General features: G+C 45.2%; 1 protein-coding gene across 1 annotated transcript in view; it reads left to right on the top strand.

Moving 5' to 3' along the window:
* Window positions 1-19121, top strand: part of LOC124775242 (TGF-beta-activated kinase 1 and MAP3K7-binding protein 3) — a 526363-nt gene that overhangs the window by 364925 nt on the left and 142317 nt on the right. Inside the window, exon 6 of the mRNA XM_047250080.1 lies at window positions 14916-15076. Coding sequence (XP_047106036.1) covers window positions 14916-15076 — 161 coding nt within the window. The remainder of the gene's footprint in view (window positions 1-14915; window positions 15077-19121) is intronic.

Below are 19121 nucleotides of genomic sequence, written 5' to 3'. Positions count from 1 at the left end.
TCCATGCTACTCTATCCTGTGCAAGCTTTTTCATCTCCCAGTACCTACTGCAACCTACATCCTTCTGAATCTGCTTAGTGTATTCATCTCTTGGTCTCCCCCTACGATTTTTACCCTCCACGATGCCCTCCAATACTAAATTGGTGATCCCTCGGTGTCTCAGAACATGTCCTACCAACCGATCCCTTCTTCTAGTCATGTTGTGCCACAAGCTCCTCTTCTCCCCAATTCTATTCAGAACCTCCTCATTATTTATGTCATCTACCCATCTAATCTTCAGCATTCTTCTGTAGCACCACATTTCGAAAGCTTCTATTCTCTTCTTGTCCAAACTATTTATCGTCCATGTTTCACTTCCATACATGGCTACACTCCATACGAATACTTTCAGAAATGACTTCCTCACACTTAAATCAATACTGGATGTTAACAAATTTCTCTTCTTCAGAAACGCTTTCCTTGCCATTGCCAGCCTACATTTTATATCCTCTCTACTTCGACCATCATCAGTTATTTTGCTCCCCAAATAGCAAAACTCCTTTACTACTTTAAGTGTCTCATTTCCTAATCTAATTCCCTCAGCATCACCCGACTTAATTAGACTACATTCCATTATCCTTGTTTTGCTTTTGTTGATGTTCATCTTATATCCTCCTTTCAAGACACTGTCCATTCCATTCAACTGCTCTTCCAAGTCCTTTGCTGTCTCTGACAGAATTACAATGTCATCGGCGAACCTCAAAGATTTTATTTCTTCTCCATGAATTTTAGTACCTACTCCGAATTTTTCTTTTGTTTCCTTTACTGCTTGCTCAATATACAGATTGAACAACATCGGGGACAGGCTACAACCCTGTCTTACTCCCTTTCCAACCACTGCTTCCCTTTCATGTCCCTCGACTCTTATAACTGCCATCTGGTTTCTGTACAAATTGTAAATAGCCTTTCGCTCCCTGTATTTTACCCCTGCCACCTTTAGAATTTGAAAGAGAGTATTCCAGTCAACATTGTCAAAAGCTTTTTCTAAGTCTACAAATGCTAGAAACGTAGGTTTGCCTTCCCTTAATCTTTCTTCTAAGATAAGTCGTAAGGTCAGTATTGCCTCACGTGTTCCAGTGTTTCTACGGAATCCAAACTGATCTTCCCCGAGGTTGGCTTCTACTAGTTTTTCCATTCGTCTGTAAAGAATTCGCGTTAGTATTTTGCAGCTGTGACTTATTAAGCTGATAGTTCGGTAATTTTCACATCTGTCAACACCTGCTTTCTTTGGGATTGGAATTATTATATTCTTCTTGAAGTCTGAGGGTATTTCGCCTGTTTCATACATCTTGCTCACCAGATGGTAGAGTTTTGTCAGGACTGGCTCTCCCACGGCCGTCAGTAGTTCCAATGGAATATTGTCTACTCCGGGGGCCTTGTTTCGACTCAGGTCTTTCAGTGCTCTGTCAAACTCTTCACGCAGTATCGTATCTCCAATTTCATCTTCATCTACATCCTTTTCCATTTCCATAATATTGTCCTCAAGTACATCGCCCTTGTACAGACCCTCTATATACTCCTTCCACCTTTCTGCTTTCCCTTCTTTGCTTAGAACTGGGTTTCCATCTGAGCTCTTGATATTCATACAAGTCGTTCTCTTATCTCCAAAGGTCTCTTTAATTTTCCTGTAGGCGGTATCTATCTTACCCCTAGTGAGATAGGCCTCTACATCCTTACATTTGTCCTCTAGCCATTCCTGCTTAGCCATTTTGCACTTCCTGTCGATCTCATTTTTGAGACGTTTGTATTCCTTTTTGCCTGTTTCACTTACTGCATTTTTATATTTTCTCCTTTCATCAATTAAATTCAATATTTCTTCTGTTACCCAAGGATTTCTACTAGCCCTCGTCTTTATACCTACTTGATCCTCTGCTGCCTTCACTACTTCATCCCTCAAAGCTACCCATTCTTCTTCTACTGTATTTATTTCCCCCATTCCTGTCAATTGCTCCCTTATGCTCTCCCTGAATCTCTGTACAACCTCTGGTTCTTTTAGTTTATCCAGGTCCCATCTCCTTAAATTCCCACCTTTTTGCAGTTTCTTCAGTTTTAATCTACAGGTCATAACCAATAGATTGTGGTCAGAGTCCACATCTGCCCCTGGAAATGTCTTACAATTTAAAACCTGGTTCCTAAATCTCTGTCTTACCATTATATAATCTATCTGATACCTTTTAGTATCTCCAGGGTTCTTCCATGTATACAACCTTCTTTCATGATTCTTGAACCAAGTGTTAGTTATGATTATGTTGTGCTCTGTGCAAAATTCTACCAGGCGGCTTCATCTTTCATTTCTGTCCCCCAATCCATATTCACCTACTATGTTTCCTTCTCTCCATTTTCCTACACTCGAATTCCAGTCACCCATGACTATTAAATTTTCGTCTCCCTTCACAATCTGAATAATTTCTTTTATTTGGTCATACATTTCTTCAATTTCTTCATCATCTGCAGAGCTAGTTGGCATATAAACTTATACTACTGTAGTAGGTGTGGGCTTCGTATCTATCTTGGCCACAATAATGCGTTCACTATGCTGTTTGTAGTAGCTTACCCGCATTCCTATTTTCCTATTCATTATTAAACCTACTCCTGAATTACCCCTATTTGATTTTGTGTTTATAACCCTGTAGTCACCTGACCAGAAGTCTTGTTCCTCCTGCCACCGAACTTCACTAATTCCCACTATATCTAACTTCAACCTATCCATTTCCCTTTTTAAATTTTCTAACCTACCTGCCCGATTAAGGGATCTGACATTCCACGCTCCGATCCGTAGAACGCCAGTTTTCTTTCTCCTGATAACGACATCCTCCTGAGTAGTCCCCGCCCGGAGATCCGAATGGGGGACTATTTTACCTCCGGAATATTTTACCCAAGAGGACGCCATCATCATGTAATCATACAGTAAAGCTGCATGCCCTCGGGAAAAATTACGGCTGTAGTTTCCCCTTGCTTTCAGCCGTTCGCAGTACCAGCACAGCAAGGCCGTTTTGGTTATTGTTACAAGGCCAGATCAGTCAATCATCCAGACTGTTGCCCTTGCAACTACTGAAAAGGCTGCTGCCCCTTTTCAGGAACCACACGTTTGTCTGGCCTCTCAACAGATACCCCTCCGTTGTGGTTGCACCTACGGTACGGCTATCTGTATCGCTGAGGCACGCAAGCCTCCCCACCAACGGCAAGGTCCATGGTTCATGGGGGGGGGGATTTCATATTATAAGTAAGTATATTAGTACCGAAATACGACACACGTTTTTTAATGTTTATTAAAGAGTCATTTGCATTGGAACTGTAATTATGCTTAAGACAAATGCAGGAAGTAATTTATTTATCGTTTATTACAGATTTCCTTTAAAAGATAAGGAAATTACAAAAAGTTGGGTTATAAATATGAAGCGAGAAAACTGGTTTCCCACTACAGCCAGTTACCTCTGTTCAGCTCATTTTGAAGAGAAATATATGTACCAGACAAATGTCCAGAGGCGCCTTTTGTCAAAACCAGTACCTACTATCTTTAACTTTCCACCACATTTACAAAGGCAAGATAAAGTATTACGACCACAACCCAGAAAGCGATCTTTCGACAATTTGCAATATAGTGCTATTACAGTGACATCATTAGCACAAAGTAAGTCAATAATTTAATTTTACTCCGTGTTCTTATTACTTTGAATTACATACTTTCTATTATAATCTTATGGTGTAACTCTGTTATAAACTTATGATGTAACTACATTCTTTCTGTGCCTGTCGGACCCACATCTGTTTCTGCTGACCACAATTACTGTCTACCAAGCCCTAAGAAGTTGAAAACATAATATAACAGAGTACAAGCAGAGAATGTGCGACTAAAGAAGCGGATAAAGCAAATGAAGCAACTTAGTGTACGACACAAAAGAAGAATATTGCAGTTACAGACTTTAGTTGCTGGTTTGAGAAGAAGGCTATGTAGTTCAGTTTCTGATATGTTAAACAGTGAACATGTAGTTGGTTTGTTGAAGGAGCTATTGGAACTTCAGTGCAGTGCTAAAGTATGCCATTATTCTCAGCAAATAAGGAAATTTTCCCTGACCCTACACTTTTATTCTGCCAAGGCATACAGCTACTTACGAAAATTTGTGAAATTACCCCACCCAAGAACGCTTCGACAGTGTTATTGAATTACTATGCTTGTGTTAACTACTTGTAACACATATTTCAAATAAATTCTCGTTCACAGTGTACTGGTTTTTGAGGCTTTGACTGTTTACTTTGAAATAGCGACAAAAATATTGCATTTCTGCGCCCGTTACTGTTTCTAATAGTTAACCACAGCATGTTTAGAAGTTTCACCGTAATATTCTGATGGTACCTGCTCTAATTGCATTAATTTATGGGCAACAAGTAACATTATAGTGGATGGACAGACTTATTTGAATTGTCTTGTAGTGTTATCTACATCGAAAAGTTTAGCCATATTTCGACAAAAACATCCCTTTTTGTTGTCAGTGTACACTGAAATCACTGCTGTCTATTGCTTGTTTTAGAAAAAATAAAGCTAGTTTGGGCTATTTCAAGTAAGTCAAACGCAGTTACAAGGGGGCGGGACACAGCAGACGAATGCCTTGACTAAAGAAAACATGGCGGCCAGAACTTCAGTTTGCTTCAAACATGGCGGACCTATAGCCACACTGAAATTTTAACTCGTTGTGTCCAGTGAAGGCAGCCATCTTTAACGCAACTGGCGCTAGCGCTCCTTACGGTGCGATTCGACACTAGCGACTACGCGAGACAAAACTTGATGTGTTTCCTTACAAATTGACACTACAGTCACCTCTGTAGGTACTATGCATTAATTGATACGAATTTTCAAAGTTGTTAAGTCCTTCTTGAAACACCTTATATAGTATGAAGATAGTGTATGGCAGTGGTTCAGAATCATTTGCAGTGATTATTTTTAACTGTGGTATAGTTGTGCGTCCAGTGAATAAGAACTACGAGGAATGGTAGAATGTCCAGTTTGGCTCTTGTTGTTGGCGACCGTGGACGCGGCCCTGCTCCTGCCTTGAGGTTTGGCAGATACTGTGCGACACTGTTGATATTAACTGAAAGGGGCCGGTGTCTGCATTTGGCAGATTGATGCCCACTTGGAAACTATTTGAGTGACGTATCGCAGATACATAAAATAGTCCTTGCCGAGAGGCGCTCTCTCTAGAAGCTGGCCCTAACTCAGTTGCATGTGAATACTAGGCGGCTCGGCGCTGTTCCGTGTATGGCTGTGCCCCGTATCTTCCGTAGTACACAGCACACTGTATTGGAAGCGGTGTGGCCTTGCTGTCCTTTGAGCTGGAGACTGTATCACTGTCGCTTATGGGGAAACTCAGAGCTTAACATGAAATCATAAACGTGCTCCTCCTTAGCATTATTGGCACATTGTTGTGTCCTCGCCAATAGACGGAACCGGTGTTAGCGCGTTGAGACAATTTTCGTCTGGTGCCACGGGCAGCGCTTTGCCGCCAACCACAAACGCGGCCCAATCGGCAACCTCCACGCTGCCGCCAATGACATGGACTTCTGCGTTGTGATAAGCGGCGGCGGCCAAAGGCAGTAAAGGACAGTTCTGTTCGGCGTTGGCGAGCAACAGTTTTAGTACGGAGTTCCACGACTGCAGTTCGTAGTGAGAGATCAGTCTGCGAGATTTAGTCTAAAAGTGGAATCGCCTATAGGACAAGTGTTTACCACAGTTTGACAGTATGGAGCGTAGGACGGACATAGTTTTGTTGAAATTGTATTCAGTAACGCATACCTTGACAGACCACTGCTTACTTGTATCTGTCCGCAAGCACATCCAACGATTTCCGTATAACTTCAGTTAAGTATCGCAGTGCAATGAAGAGCATATGCGTGTGTCACTAGTTTGTTCGCACTGACACAGCCCCGTACCATTGGACTTGCAGATAGGAAAGCAAAACTACCAATTGAGTTTACAGAATATTGTTGTTCCAGAAAAATTCGTTCTCCAAGATTTATGCGAATTGGCAAAAAGAAAAATGCTGTTGGGAGCGAAACAATGCCCACCCGATGACATGCTTTATAGGTGTAAGCTCATTGGCCTGCATCCAAAATTAGCAGCCCTGCGGAACACGGCACCCGCAGTGGATCATCTTATTCTTATTGTCTTTCGCAATTTTTTGATTTATTACAATTTGAATGCGACAGTGGCGGCCCTTCCCCTTACGCCGCTCTGTTGCAAACTGTATGCCCCCTCGCGTTGTTGGCGCTTAACCGGCTAGTGGCGAGCGCGCACTGCGGTGCAGGATGTCTGTTCGCTACCTTGTCGCGTAGGAAGTGTCAGCTGTCTGGCCGCCCTGAGATCGAGATCTCTCCTGGAATGCCAGCGCCTGCTATAAATAGCATCGCGCGCGGCGCGGCCGTTGCTGCAGTGTCCCGTTATAAATCACGCGCGCTGACACCTGACCGGCCAGCCGCAGGAATTCTAGCGCCAAAACTAAAACAGGGAAGTCCGCCGTCCGCTCCTTTCAGACTACACTGAGGTGACAAAAGTCATGGTATACCTCGTAATATCGTGTGGACCACCTCCTGCCCAGTCTACTGCAGCAACTAGACTTGGCATGGACTCAACAAGTCATTGGAAGTCCCCTGCAGAAATACTGAGCCATGCTGCCTATATAGGCGTCCGTAATTGCGGAATTGTTGTCAGTGCAGTATTTTGTGCACCAACTGGCCTCTCGATTTTGTCCCATAAATGTTCGATGGGATTCATGTCGGGCGATCGGGATGGCCAAACCATTCGCTCGAATTGTCCAGAGTGTTCTTCAAACAAATTGCGAACAGTTGTGGCACGGTGACAATTGCGCATTGTCATCCATAAAAATTCCATCGTTTGGGCTGCAAATAGTGTCCAAGCAACCGAACATAACCATTTCCAGTCAATGATTGGTTCAGTCGAACCAAAGGACCCAGTCGATTCCATGTAAACACCATTATGCAGCCACCACCAGTTTGTACAGTGCCTTGTTGACATCTTGGATCCATTGCATCGTGGTGTGTGCACAACTCTCGAACCGTATGATGAGCTCTTACCAACTGAAATCGGGACTTATCTGACCAGGCCACGGTTTTCGGTCGTCTATTGCCCAGCCTACATCGTCATGAGCCCAAGAGAGACGCTGCAGCCAATGCTCTGCTGTTAGCGAACTCACTAGATCGGTTGTCTGCTCCCGTAGCCCATTAACACCACATCTTGTCGCACTGTCCTAACGGATACGTTCGTCGCACGTCCCACATTAATTGTTGCGGTTATTTCACTCTGCTTTTCTTGCCTGTTAGCACTGACAACTCCGTGCAAACGCGGCTGCTCTCGCTCGTTAAGTGAAGGCCATCGGTCACTGGGTTGTCGGTGGTGGAAGACAATGCCTGAAATCTGGCATTCTCGGCACATTTTTGACACTGTGAATCTCGGAATATTGAATTCCGTAACGATTTCCGAATTAGAATGTCCCATGCGTCTAGCTCCAACTACAATTGCGCGTTCAAAGTCTGTTAATTCCCGCAGATGACAGCTCCGCCAATGCACTGCCCTTTTTATACCATGAGTACACGGTACTACCGCCATCTGTATATGTGCATATCGCTATCCCATGATTTTTGTCAGTATACTTCTTTTCAGTGTCCCGGCGGGCAGACTGTTGACTCAATTTTCATTAAAAACTTTTGTATATTTTCGTTCTCATTTTTTCTTTGTCCAGATGTTGGTAAAACGTAAATAAATATATTTTCGCTTTCATATATTTCGGCTCTCTACTGTAAAAAATACGAGGCCTTCGTACAACGTTTGCTATGTGTCACGAAAAGAAAGAAAACAAAAAAAAAAGATTAAGAAGCACAAAATCTATTAATGTGATAAGAGCAAACTCTGCAAGAATACGTTAACTTCCTGGTTAGCAGATGAGGCTACGCTCTCCTGTTTCTCAGTGTTTTAGGATTCCACACTCGGCACAGTCCTTTGATCATCGGCGCCTGTTGTCTCGCACCCTGCGTGGCTGGCTGCTGATTCACATGCAAGCACATGACGCACTCCCACAAAGAGTGGTCGATTTTGACCAGAAAGTCATTCGCGTAAAACGGGCCTTAGAGATTGTGAAAAATATCGACTTCGGGAAGGATGTGTTAAGAAATCGCCTGTGTCCATTTCGAAGGAACCGTCCCAGCATTTGCCTTCAGCAATGTAGCGTAACCACGGAAAACTTAAATCGGGATTGCCGAACGCGGTTTTGAACCGCAGGACTCTCGACTATCCAGCAGGCCTATCTACATAGGCACTGTGCTGCTTCGCTCGATGACAGGATGTCTTTGATAAAAGGAGATCAGTCCGCACTTGTAAAGATGGATTGCATGCACGGTTCCTCATTGTTTTCATTGTAAGTAGGCCAGTGAAGTCTTTTGCTAAATTAGTGTGTCTCGGAGCGAGATCTTTGGCTTTCGTCTAATGCTCTCTTACCAACTTAGCCATTTGACACGCTTCGCCCATATTCAAGACCCAACATTCCGCTAGTTGTTTTCTACCCTGCCAGCTAACAAAGAGGATCACACGAATGGCCGAGCCCAGGTAGCCTTCCCATGAAACGTGTCCAGTTTGGTCAGTGGATGTGAGATTTCTGGATGTTAAACTCAATCCGGTTCTCGGATATTATCTGCCGTGAAGTTTCACACCTAATACTACTTTTATCCCTGACATAGCTTTATGCAGGAGACAAATAGTCATAACACTGTTGTATAATTCAAAATTGTTTCCGGCTAAATGGCCAGTTGTACACTGATTAGAGTGGGATAAGCAAGTTTACTTCCCTATTAGCAATAAGGCTCTCTGCCTGCAAACCAACACTACAACTGACGAATCAGTCACTTTCATCACCTAAATCGTATCATCAAGCGACGCGGCACAGAAATTAGAAAGACTGCCATTCTGGAGAACGGCTGATGGAATCCCCCAGCCTGATCATTCAAATAAGTTTTCCATTGTTTCCCTAAAACACCTAAGGTGAATGCAAAGCTAGTTATTTTTAAAAAGGACACGGCTAATTTCCTTCCCCATACTTCCCTAATCTGCGCCTCAACTCCGTCTTTAATGACCTTGCGTCGACAGAACGTTACGCCACAGTTCCTATTCTTCCGTAAAGGGTTGTGGGAAGATGAACGAAATATATGGTTACAGTTATTTGTGTATTTCAATTGATGTCCACAACAGTCGCGGTAGATATGACGCACAGTTTTCGGTTAACAGGCCTTGCCGTTGTCAGAGGCCTGAGCTCAACCCGACATTAGCCACTGCCATGCTGCAAAAAAGAAAAAAATCAGCTTCATTGTATCGTAATGTGTTGGAAAGTCGTCACTGCCAAATAAAACATGCGTTACCCGCGAAATTAGATCGTACACGCCGCTCTTTACGTGGATGGAATCTTTGAAATAAGCCTTTACGGTTGCACCGAGATTTTTATCCACATAGTGTAGTCGCAAACTTGTCGCTCAACGCCGACACTCGTCAGCTGAGAGCAATTTCCGTGCACAGCTTGCATGCAATGGAGGTAGTTATCTTATCGCTGCGGACAGTGAAGTGGGCTTTCACGAATGTATGTCAACACTGTGTTCCGCTGATGGACGCGCAAAGGCAGATTATTTATCAGTTGCTTTCTGGTAATTCGCTGTTAATGATGTGTTTCGCTGACATTTGTTGCGTTCGTCCTTTTCACGGTATCCTCTCTGATGGACGCACGCCGTTTGACAGTTTTTCGAGGCAAGAATGAAATAGTCATGCCGAAATTCCTTTTTTCACAAATGCCTAACGGCAGTTTGAATCCCACCAGTCGCATCTTTATAGGCTGCCTACGAACCACTCCCGTCGGATCGCGATTGGAGTAGGACCGCCAGATATCCGCGGACAGGTAGCAGCACACGTCGCTCATGCAAAATCATGACAAAACTTAAACTATTTGCTCTACGGGACACAACCAGCAAGGCAGCGACCTGGATCTATAAAAGAGCTTTCTAAATACCGCCGGTGAAATCGCCACCGCACCCAAAGCAACACGGGAGCAAAAATGAATTGCGCATTTGAACGACTCACAACGATGGATCTGATCTCAAAGAAGTGGAGATCCATCCGCCGAGACTGGCGAGAATTTAAGATAATGAATAAAATGGGGTTCCTTCCAAATGATAGCAGCAATGTGTGTGATAGTAGCAGTGTGTGTGATTGCGGCGAAATTAAAACCACAGCGCATCCCCCACGATGTTCTGTTCTGCCTTACGGTGTGCGGCCGAGAGTACTGTGTGTACCACTCTCACTTCCCCCCCTTCTTGTTCCAGTCACGAGAGCATCACCGTAAAGTTATCGCCCTCACTAAACGAGCCTGTGACGAAACATGCTGCCCTTCTTTGGATCTGCTGTATTTACACTATCAGTCCTATGTGGTACGATCCCTGACTGACGAGCAATATTCAAGTATCGGTGCAACGAGAATTTTATAAACTGCCTCCTTCTTGGGTGGACTATATTCCTGGAGGACTCTTCCAATAAGTCTCAGCGTAAACACAAAGGAATTAAAGACATTAGCTACCAGTGGGCATTGATTTATATCAGTGGGGCAAGTTGAAAATTTGTGCTAGACCAGTATTCGAATCCAGGTGCCCTGCATACAGTTAGACAGATGCGCTGACCGCTACGCCATCTGGACACAGTGATCACCGTAACTGCATGGACTACCATAGCGCGCCTCCCGTCAGACCGAAATTCCCACCTTATCCCAAACACTGCTGACGTAGTTGCCCCTTTTCATTTCCCTCATTACTCGCGGCATCTCGCCAGTTTCCGTAAGATTTCGAGTTTGATATGCATCTGCACTGAAGGGATCATTGGCCGTCATCGTCTTAGTTAATATGTGTGGTGTCTGTTCTTTCAGGCATGTACGAAAGAACACATACCGTTTTCATATTGCAGTTTCTGTAAATCAAGACACAAAGTAATTAAAGATATAAATCACTGTCCACTGTCCACTGTCTTTAAATCCTTTGTGTCTTGATTCATAGTGGCTGTAAGATCAAAATGGTGTCATTTCTTTCGGGCATGGCCGAAAGCACACACACCACGTGTATATAAACCTCAGTCTGGCATCTGCTTTAGGTCCGATTGGTTTTGCGATCATTTCCCCGTACGCATACTCTGATATTTAGTGGATGTGGCTGCTTCTGATGACTCTTCGGCAATCGTATAATCAAACAGTAATGGGATTTCTGCCTTTTTATACACAGCACGTTACATTTTTATATTTTTATGGTTATAGTGACCTATTAGCTGGGCACGGAAATGTATGTTACGCAGATCGCTGCAACTGTCTAATTTTTTTTAAAGAAATCTATTTGTTAGCGGTATGTGTCTACCTGATTTTTATAACTATTCCAGTATACATGTTATACTTTTATGCGTTCCTGACACGAAATAAATGAAGTGAATTTAGGGGGGGGGGGGGGGGGGAGGGTGCACAGTGATTCTCAACTACGCGCACACTTTATCTTGGCGTCCGAGCTTTCCAGTTTTCAATCGATAGATATCGGGCTGGACGTTGTTTTGTTTCCATCCGCTGCCAACTTTACCTGTCAAACAACACGCAATAACATTTATTGAACGTGACATTACATGAGGTAATGTACGTTTCAGTTTACATTGTATGTAACATTTACTTGTGTTATTGGTCTCTCTAGTGGCTCTAAGCAGACACAAAATGTGTTCTTAATTTTAATTACGATCGAAGTTACGTTTTTCCCCTTGAAACAGATGTACAGTTTCCTGCTTGAAAACCGACAGGCACAGCGCTTAGTGAAGTGAAAGTGGCAATGCAGTGGGAGCCAGCAGTGCCATTGCAGCTCCCATTGCTGTGTTGCTGGCGGGAGCAGTCCTCTGTCAGATGCCGACTGATTTAAACCGGACACTTCGTGGTCGTCATGATGTAGTTCGACCAGAAGTGAAGTTCGTGGATCGTGGGTCGCCAAGCTCAAACAACTGTCTGACATTCAGTTTAGGTAGGGATCACTGATCCGCTACGTTTAGTAACCGCGGGAAGTCTTGGAAGCGTATCTCGTGTGGATCCCTTGGCCGTGGGTAAACCTCTCCTGTAGACTGCAGCATTACATCAACGGTCCTGTACTGGTCGGGCAGCGCAAGCATACTCTGAGAGCGGTGGCTGATGGGAGTAGGAGAATCGATAAAAGTCGCAAGGTCTGGACCGATATTCACTTGTTTCGTAGCAAAGCAAACAACTGTATTGTCCTTGTTGTGCTGAATTTTATTTCGGATGTCAATTACTCGTATCACGTCTACTTTCACATGCAGAAAGCAGACACCACCCAAACCTCAGTGCTATCAGTCAACGAAATGAGGCCACGTTGACAGCTGCGAAAAGCTGTCAGTGCCGGTCGAACACCTGTGCTTTGCGTCATTTCACCTAACCCCCCACCCCCCCCCCAGCCACCCGCCGAGTGCGTCCAAGGAGTGGGCGAGTACATCTACGTAGTTACTCTGCAAACGACTGTTAAGTGCGCAGCAGAATGTACTTAGCAGGGACTACGTGTTAGGGTTTCTTCTCGTTTCAGCAGCGTATGAGGCGTGAGAAGAATGAGTACTTAAGTGTCTGTACGTACTGTAAGTAATCTAATCTTGCCTTTGTGGTCCCTATAGAAACGTTATATACGAGTCTGTAGTAATTTCTAGTTTCCTCAGTTGACACTAGTTCTCGAAACAGAGAGCTGTCGTGGGATACATGTCGTCTATTTCCAAGAGTCTGCCAATTCATATTTTCAACATTCCCGCGATACTCTCCCGTGACTCAAAATATTCGTGCCGCCTTTCTTTTGCCAGCGTTCGATGTCGTCTTGTAGCGTAACGGCCTGTTTGCAAGTCTTTCAACTGGATGCTACTTCGTTAACTTATGTATCTCTTAACGTAATCCTGTAATCATACCGGGGCAAGTGGATAAACAGTTTATCGTGGAATCCGAACCATGTGTCCTTTGTGGTTGGTCTTGATATCAGAGAGAGGCGAAGGCTAGGTCGAAAGGAGACTGAAATTTCCGTGGTCCAGCCGGGATTCCGTTTCCATACACGCGATTTACAGCTAGGTCATCAGGCCCGACAGCTCGAACAATACTCTAACGTGAGACGCACAAGCTATTTGTAAACAGTGATCTCCCTAATATGGCTGTGTTTTCGCGTTATCCTGCCAATGAACCGAAGTCCACCGACTGCCGCACATGCGATACCGCTCATGTTCTCACTGCATTTCGTATCCGTACAGACTGTTACACTCAGGCATTTGAATAAGTTTCAGATTCTAGTTGTCACTCTTTAATATTGTAGTTACACACTGATCAGCCAGAACGTTATGACCACCGACCTACTATCGATATAAACCCGTCGAGGTGGTAGCAGCGCCACCTGTCGACGAATGATTGCTAGTCAGACACATGCACGGTGCATGTAGTCTCAGTGAATATTCTTTTCTTGTGTATAATGGGGAAGGCGCGCTTTCTGTATGAGTTTGACCGAGGGCAGATTGTGATGGCCTCAAGGCTCAGCACCAGCATTTCAGAAACTGGACAACTTATTTGCTGTTCGAGGAGTGCTGTGGTAAGTGTCTTCAACACGTGGTGAAACCACGTCCACACTTCGTTGGATTGGGCGGCCACTGGTGGGCAGAGTACAAGTGTGTATCGTCACACAGTGCACCGAACGTCCTAACGATGCCTCCGCAGCCAACAACCCATGCATGTGCCAATGTTAACAACACGACATTTGCAACTAAGACTGAAATGGGCACATGACCATCGGCACCGGACGTTGGTGCAGTGGCAGAACGTTGCATGGCCTGACGAATCCCGATGTCTTCATCATGCCGATGGGATGTAGTGAAACCGTCGTCTTCTAGGGGAACATCTCCTTGACATCTGTACTGTGGGACGGAGAGAAGCTGGCGACGGCTCCATTATGCTCTAGGGAACATTAAAGTGGGCATCCATGGATCCAGTGGAGCTCGTGCATGGCACCATGGCAGCCAAGATGTATCGTACACTGGCTGCAGACCACCTACACCCCTTCATAACGATCACTGTTCCCGACAGCAGCGACAATTTTCAGCAAGATAATGCGCCAAGTTACAAGACCAGGAGTGTGATGGAGTGATTCGAGGAATACAATGGCGAGTTCCAATTGATGTGCTGGCCCTCCACCTAACCAGATCTTAACCTGATCGAACAAGTCTGGGATGTGATTGAACGGGGCGTCAGAGCTTATCGCCCCCCCCCCCCCTCCCCGGAATTTACGGAAATTAGGTGACTTACATGTGCAGATGCGGTGCCGACGGCCTCCAGCGACCTACCAAGGCCTCATTACTTCCATGCCGTGATGCGTCGCCGGTGTTACCCAAACCAAAGGTGGACATACCGGGTAATAGGTAGGTCGTTATAGTATTCTGGCTGATCAGTGCATGTCATATCTCATATCGTTGATTTCGTTTTGTGATGTGTATTTTACCATTCTGAACATTTAAAACAAGTTACCGGTCTTTGTATTTCTTTGATGTCTTTACCGAGAGGTTACTGGACGCTTGTGCATCCTTTTATTTTCAGATAGTACTTGATTATATTTAACTGCCTCATCTGCAGGAAGTGTGAGAGAGTATTAGTGCTGCTGCCGGTTGAACCTGACTGTTGTCTGCAGCCAGTCTCTCCCAGCCGCTCACCCCCCACCCTCCCGCTTCCGCACTACTCGAGCGACGTCGCATCGCTGCTGCAGCTACAGGCCCGTGTTTTCGGTGTGTGTTGCAGAGCTGCTGGCGCGCCAGCTGGACCGGAAGAACCGGCTGGAGCGCGCGCTGCGCCGCGAGCAGGAGAAGCTGCGCCGCATGCAAGAGGAGAAGCGCGCCATGGAGGCCGACCTGGCTCGGCGGCGCGCGCACCAGCCCTGCCTCTGCCCTGTCTCCTCCGTCGTGAGTACCACTCCACACTACACCGTAGCGCGCTCATTTCCTGCACACAACGCCTCCCCCCCTCCCCACACACACTCATGTAACTCCCTTTCTACAGTTATTTCTGCGTAGCTCTAGCATATTTTGTAAAAGGTTCAATTAAATGAAGCCCAGCGAAAGTGACTGTGCAGTGAGATTTGATACGAGAACTACGTGGGTTAAATTTTTAGCCTGGTGATGAGCGTGTAAAGTAAAGACTCTCCTGAGTGCAGTAACATACGAGGCCTGTTAGAAAAGTATCCGAGCTTTAGCCGGAAAAAACTCGCTTACTTTGAGCGTTGGACACGTAATCACTCTCAAAGTAGTTCCCTAGGGACTCCACACACTTCTCCCAGTGTTGCCGCCATTGTTGGAGGCATACCAAAAAAACCTGAAAAAGCCTCTTTCGGAATAGAGCTTAGCCCGGCTGTCGTTGCTGCCATAAATGTTGTCTCTTGTCTGAAATCACTTTCCTTTCAGTGGGCTCTAGAGTTTGGGGGACAGCCAGAACTCGCAGGGAGCCATATCAGGGAGTTGTAGACACTTGCGAGAGATCAGGGATACTGAGGGACCGGCACAGGGTGTGTCGAAAATGCTGCGCCACTACCTGCTCGGCCACTACCTGCTGGCGCTTGGTGTGACTGAGCGCTCGGCTTGTGCCGGCCCGGGCAACTGCCGAGGTACATTCACACTCCTACAGTGCAGCCAGGTTACATTATTTCAGAATTGTCTTGGGAAAGGAAGAGTGGCCTTAGTCAGATCAGAAATCGGAGCTGATTTTGCCCGCACGATATCATGTCAACCATTAGTTGCAGCACAGTTATGCGTAAGACCTTTTCCATTGGAATTTTTGTACTGATTACTGTTACATAGGGCATAATTTTCGCTCAACCTCATACTTAACGATGCATTTTACAGAAACTATAGAAACGGAAAATGTTTTCCATCTTTCAACCCCTCACCCAAAATTTGATATGACAGGAGTGGCAACCTTTTCACCATATGTTAAGCGGAGCCAACTAAAGAATTTGGTTCTTAGTAGAAACTTTTTTCTTCAATTATTTCGAAATAAACCTCAATTTTCCCGTACTACGCAGGGAAGTGTACTGAGGACTAATGTGAGTCCTGCTAGCAATTAGCGTTAAGGAGTGCAATTTATGTATTGAAACAAGATGTATTCATCGTCCAGACATTGTTTCTAAAATTCTCTACACAAAAATGCTGATTGTGATTGTTAGAAACTTCATTAGTGAATCTTCTACAATTTGCAAGAGACATTTAACCGACTTTGTGTCGTGTCCAGGGAACACCACGAGGAGGTAGCCTCTCTTCGTCCCCCATCATATTTATTTCCAATATTTACAGGATGATTATTTATTTACAATTTTTACAATAGGGCGATCGGCATGAACTGAACCCCTTTTCAATATTTACAAGTATTGCTGTAGCTTCAGCCATTTCCTTTTCATTGTAATTTCTGTGCATAGGCCACGCAAGTAAGAAATGATTTTATATTGCCGTCAACTTGGAGTCTTGTAAGGGCCTTAGAAACTATCTCATCTGTCTTAATTGCGGACTTCTTTCTTCTTTTCCCGACTAGATTTAAAACTAGTCGGTCAAATTGGAGCCCATGATAGTCTATTCTGTGTCCTCTCTGAGAATTTTTACTAAGGAGTAAAAATTTGGATGAACCTTCGAAATTAATGTATTTATCCTCCGATTCCATCCTTCTGAAACATTGTTGGTGCGGTGACGCCTTCCTGCGCAGTTCCATATATCCCTTTGGCATGTCTTCATTATCCATCCATTGTTCAACAAAATAGTCGCAAAAATCCTGCAGTTTTTCATTATCTGGCGCGCTCTCCTGAATCCATAGCCATCCACCATCTAACATGTTCAGTGGAATGTGAGCCAGAGCGGAACACAATCTTATGTGAAAACGAATTTCTTCGTTTTCCCTGTAGGCAGCAACAAGACCGCAATTCTGCACTTGCCTCCACAAGCACCAGTTGAAATGGTAGTTGCAGCCATTAATCTTTGGATCAGGAAACAAATGTGTTACTGATTGGATGACTGCAGCTTCAAAATCCATCGTGATAGTTGTCTGATTCCATCCAGGTACGTTGCTCTTAACAGCTGTGAAAAAGCGATCGTACGTTTCTCGCTTTTTGTTGGGTAGCAAGGCGTACACTGTTGGAACTGTGTTTGTTTCCTCCTCAGAACTAGGAATATCAGCATGAACAATAAATAACTGTCCAAACTGCTTGCTGGAGCTTTTGAACGTTCCATGGACAAAGAACGAATTGCAGTCTGTTAAACAGGATTTTCCCCTTTCGCTGGCGAACACCAATATCCTATCATTTGGTACTATGTTGTCATTTGCAAGTAAAAATTTGCTCCCATCATTCATTAGCAAATGATGTTCTTGCAGAAATATTCCTGCAGCATCGGTCGGATCTTGTGTAGATCCCATGTTTTTTTGCCTCATGCTTTGCAGCGATCGTTTTGCACTCCTGCGTGACGGCAGTGATGTGACGATGTCGTATCCTTGATTGAACAGCGGCCCTACTTCTTCGGCGTAAACAGAAGAAACTGAAGTGTCCGTTTCTTTTGCAGGCCTTTGGGCGTTTGCCACGTGTTTTCGCACTTCATTAACCGCGACGTCCGGAACACATGTATGGCTGCCTTCACCTAAAACTAAGTTGTTTCTGGTAGATAGTCTTTCTTTACACTTCTTGTTTACGTTTACGCACCGCCAATAACTCACACCTTCAGTGTTGGTATATTCTGCTACATCCACAGCAGTGCTGAACTGCGGTGTGCTACCTGTTTGGTGCCCCTGTAGACCGCCCGCTACCTGTTCGGCCGGGTCTCCTCACAAATCACGCTCCTCACATCTGTCGCTCCTCACAACTGTCCCAACCCCCATATCAGGAGAGTAAAGAGCCTGCTGAAGAACAAATTCTAGATTTTCGCCAAAAAAAAAAGGTCTGAATCAAGTGCGAAGAATGTGCTGGAGCATTGTCGTGATGGAGGTGCCAGTTTCCTGTTGGCCGTAAATCTGGTGTCTCGCGCCGCACAGCGTCACGTAAGCGACGGAGGACATCCCTGTAGTAATCTTTGGTAATTGTTTGACCCTGCGGTGTGTACTCGTGGTGTACCACATGATGGGAGTCAAAGAAAGCAGTCAGCATCACTTCGACGTAGCTGCGCATTTGGCGGGGCTTGTGTGGTGTTTCGGGCGCTGATAACCGCGCAGTTGAGCGCCCCACAATCCATCATCATCTTGTGTGGTCTCGGTGACGAGGAACGCTTCCACTGTGACGAGGGCGATTTGGTTTCCGGCACGTACGTGTACACCCTGGACTCGTCACTAGTAATTATTGTGTTCACGAAGTGGGATTCACTATTCGTGGAGTCCAGCGTGTCCTTTGAGACTTCAAACGAAGTTGCTTCTGCTCCTCCGTCTGCAGCTTCGGCACGTAGTTCGCCGACACTCTCTTCATGGCTAAACCTTCGGCCACAATGGAACGTCCCGAAAAAGTGCTGAAGCTCACCTCTTCCGCAATTTCTCTGATAGTCCCACAACGGCCCCGCATCACCACAGTGTTCTCTTTGGCAGTGATGTGCTCATTTCGGCATGTTTGTGACCGACAAGAGCATGGCTCGCTCTCCACCGATGTGCAGCCGTCTTTTAACACGGTTGTACCACTCCTCAATCTGTGTTATGCCTATAGCCGTCTGAATCTTCGAAAGCCGTCTGAATCTTCCGAATGGTTCCCACCTGGCGATCGCCTAGTTTGTGGTAAAATTTGACGCAGTAGCGCTGCTCCATCGTTCCACCACTTCCCTTGCATCGAAAAACCGATGCGAGCACTACACACTACTTCACTCAACTGCTGCTTGCCAGCTATTGACGCTATCGACAGGCGGGAAAAAAAAATCACGTATGCGCACGAAGGTTGGCTCATGCAAGCGCGCTAGATTCAAGTCCGTGTTCGCAAAGGAAGTAGGAGGGGCGGGGGGG

Source organism: Schistocerca piceifrons, chromosome 2 (genome assembly GCF_021461385.2).
Source record: "Schistocerca piceifrons isolate TAMUIC-IGC-003096 chromosome 2, iqSchPice1.1, whole genome shotgun sequence".
Lineage (NCBI taxonomy): Eukaryota > Metazoa > Arthropoda > Insecta > Orthoptera > Acrididae > Schistocerca > Schistocerca piceifrons.
The sequence above is the reverse complement of the archived record's forward strand: the minus strand, read 5'-3'. Positions and strand labels throughout refer to the sequence as shown.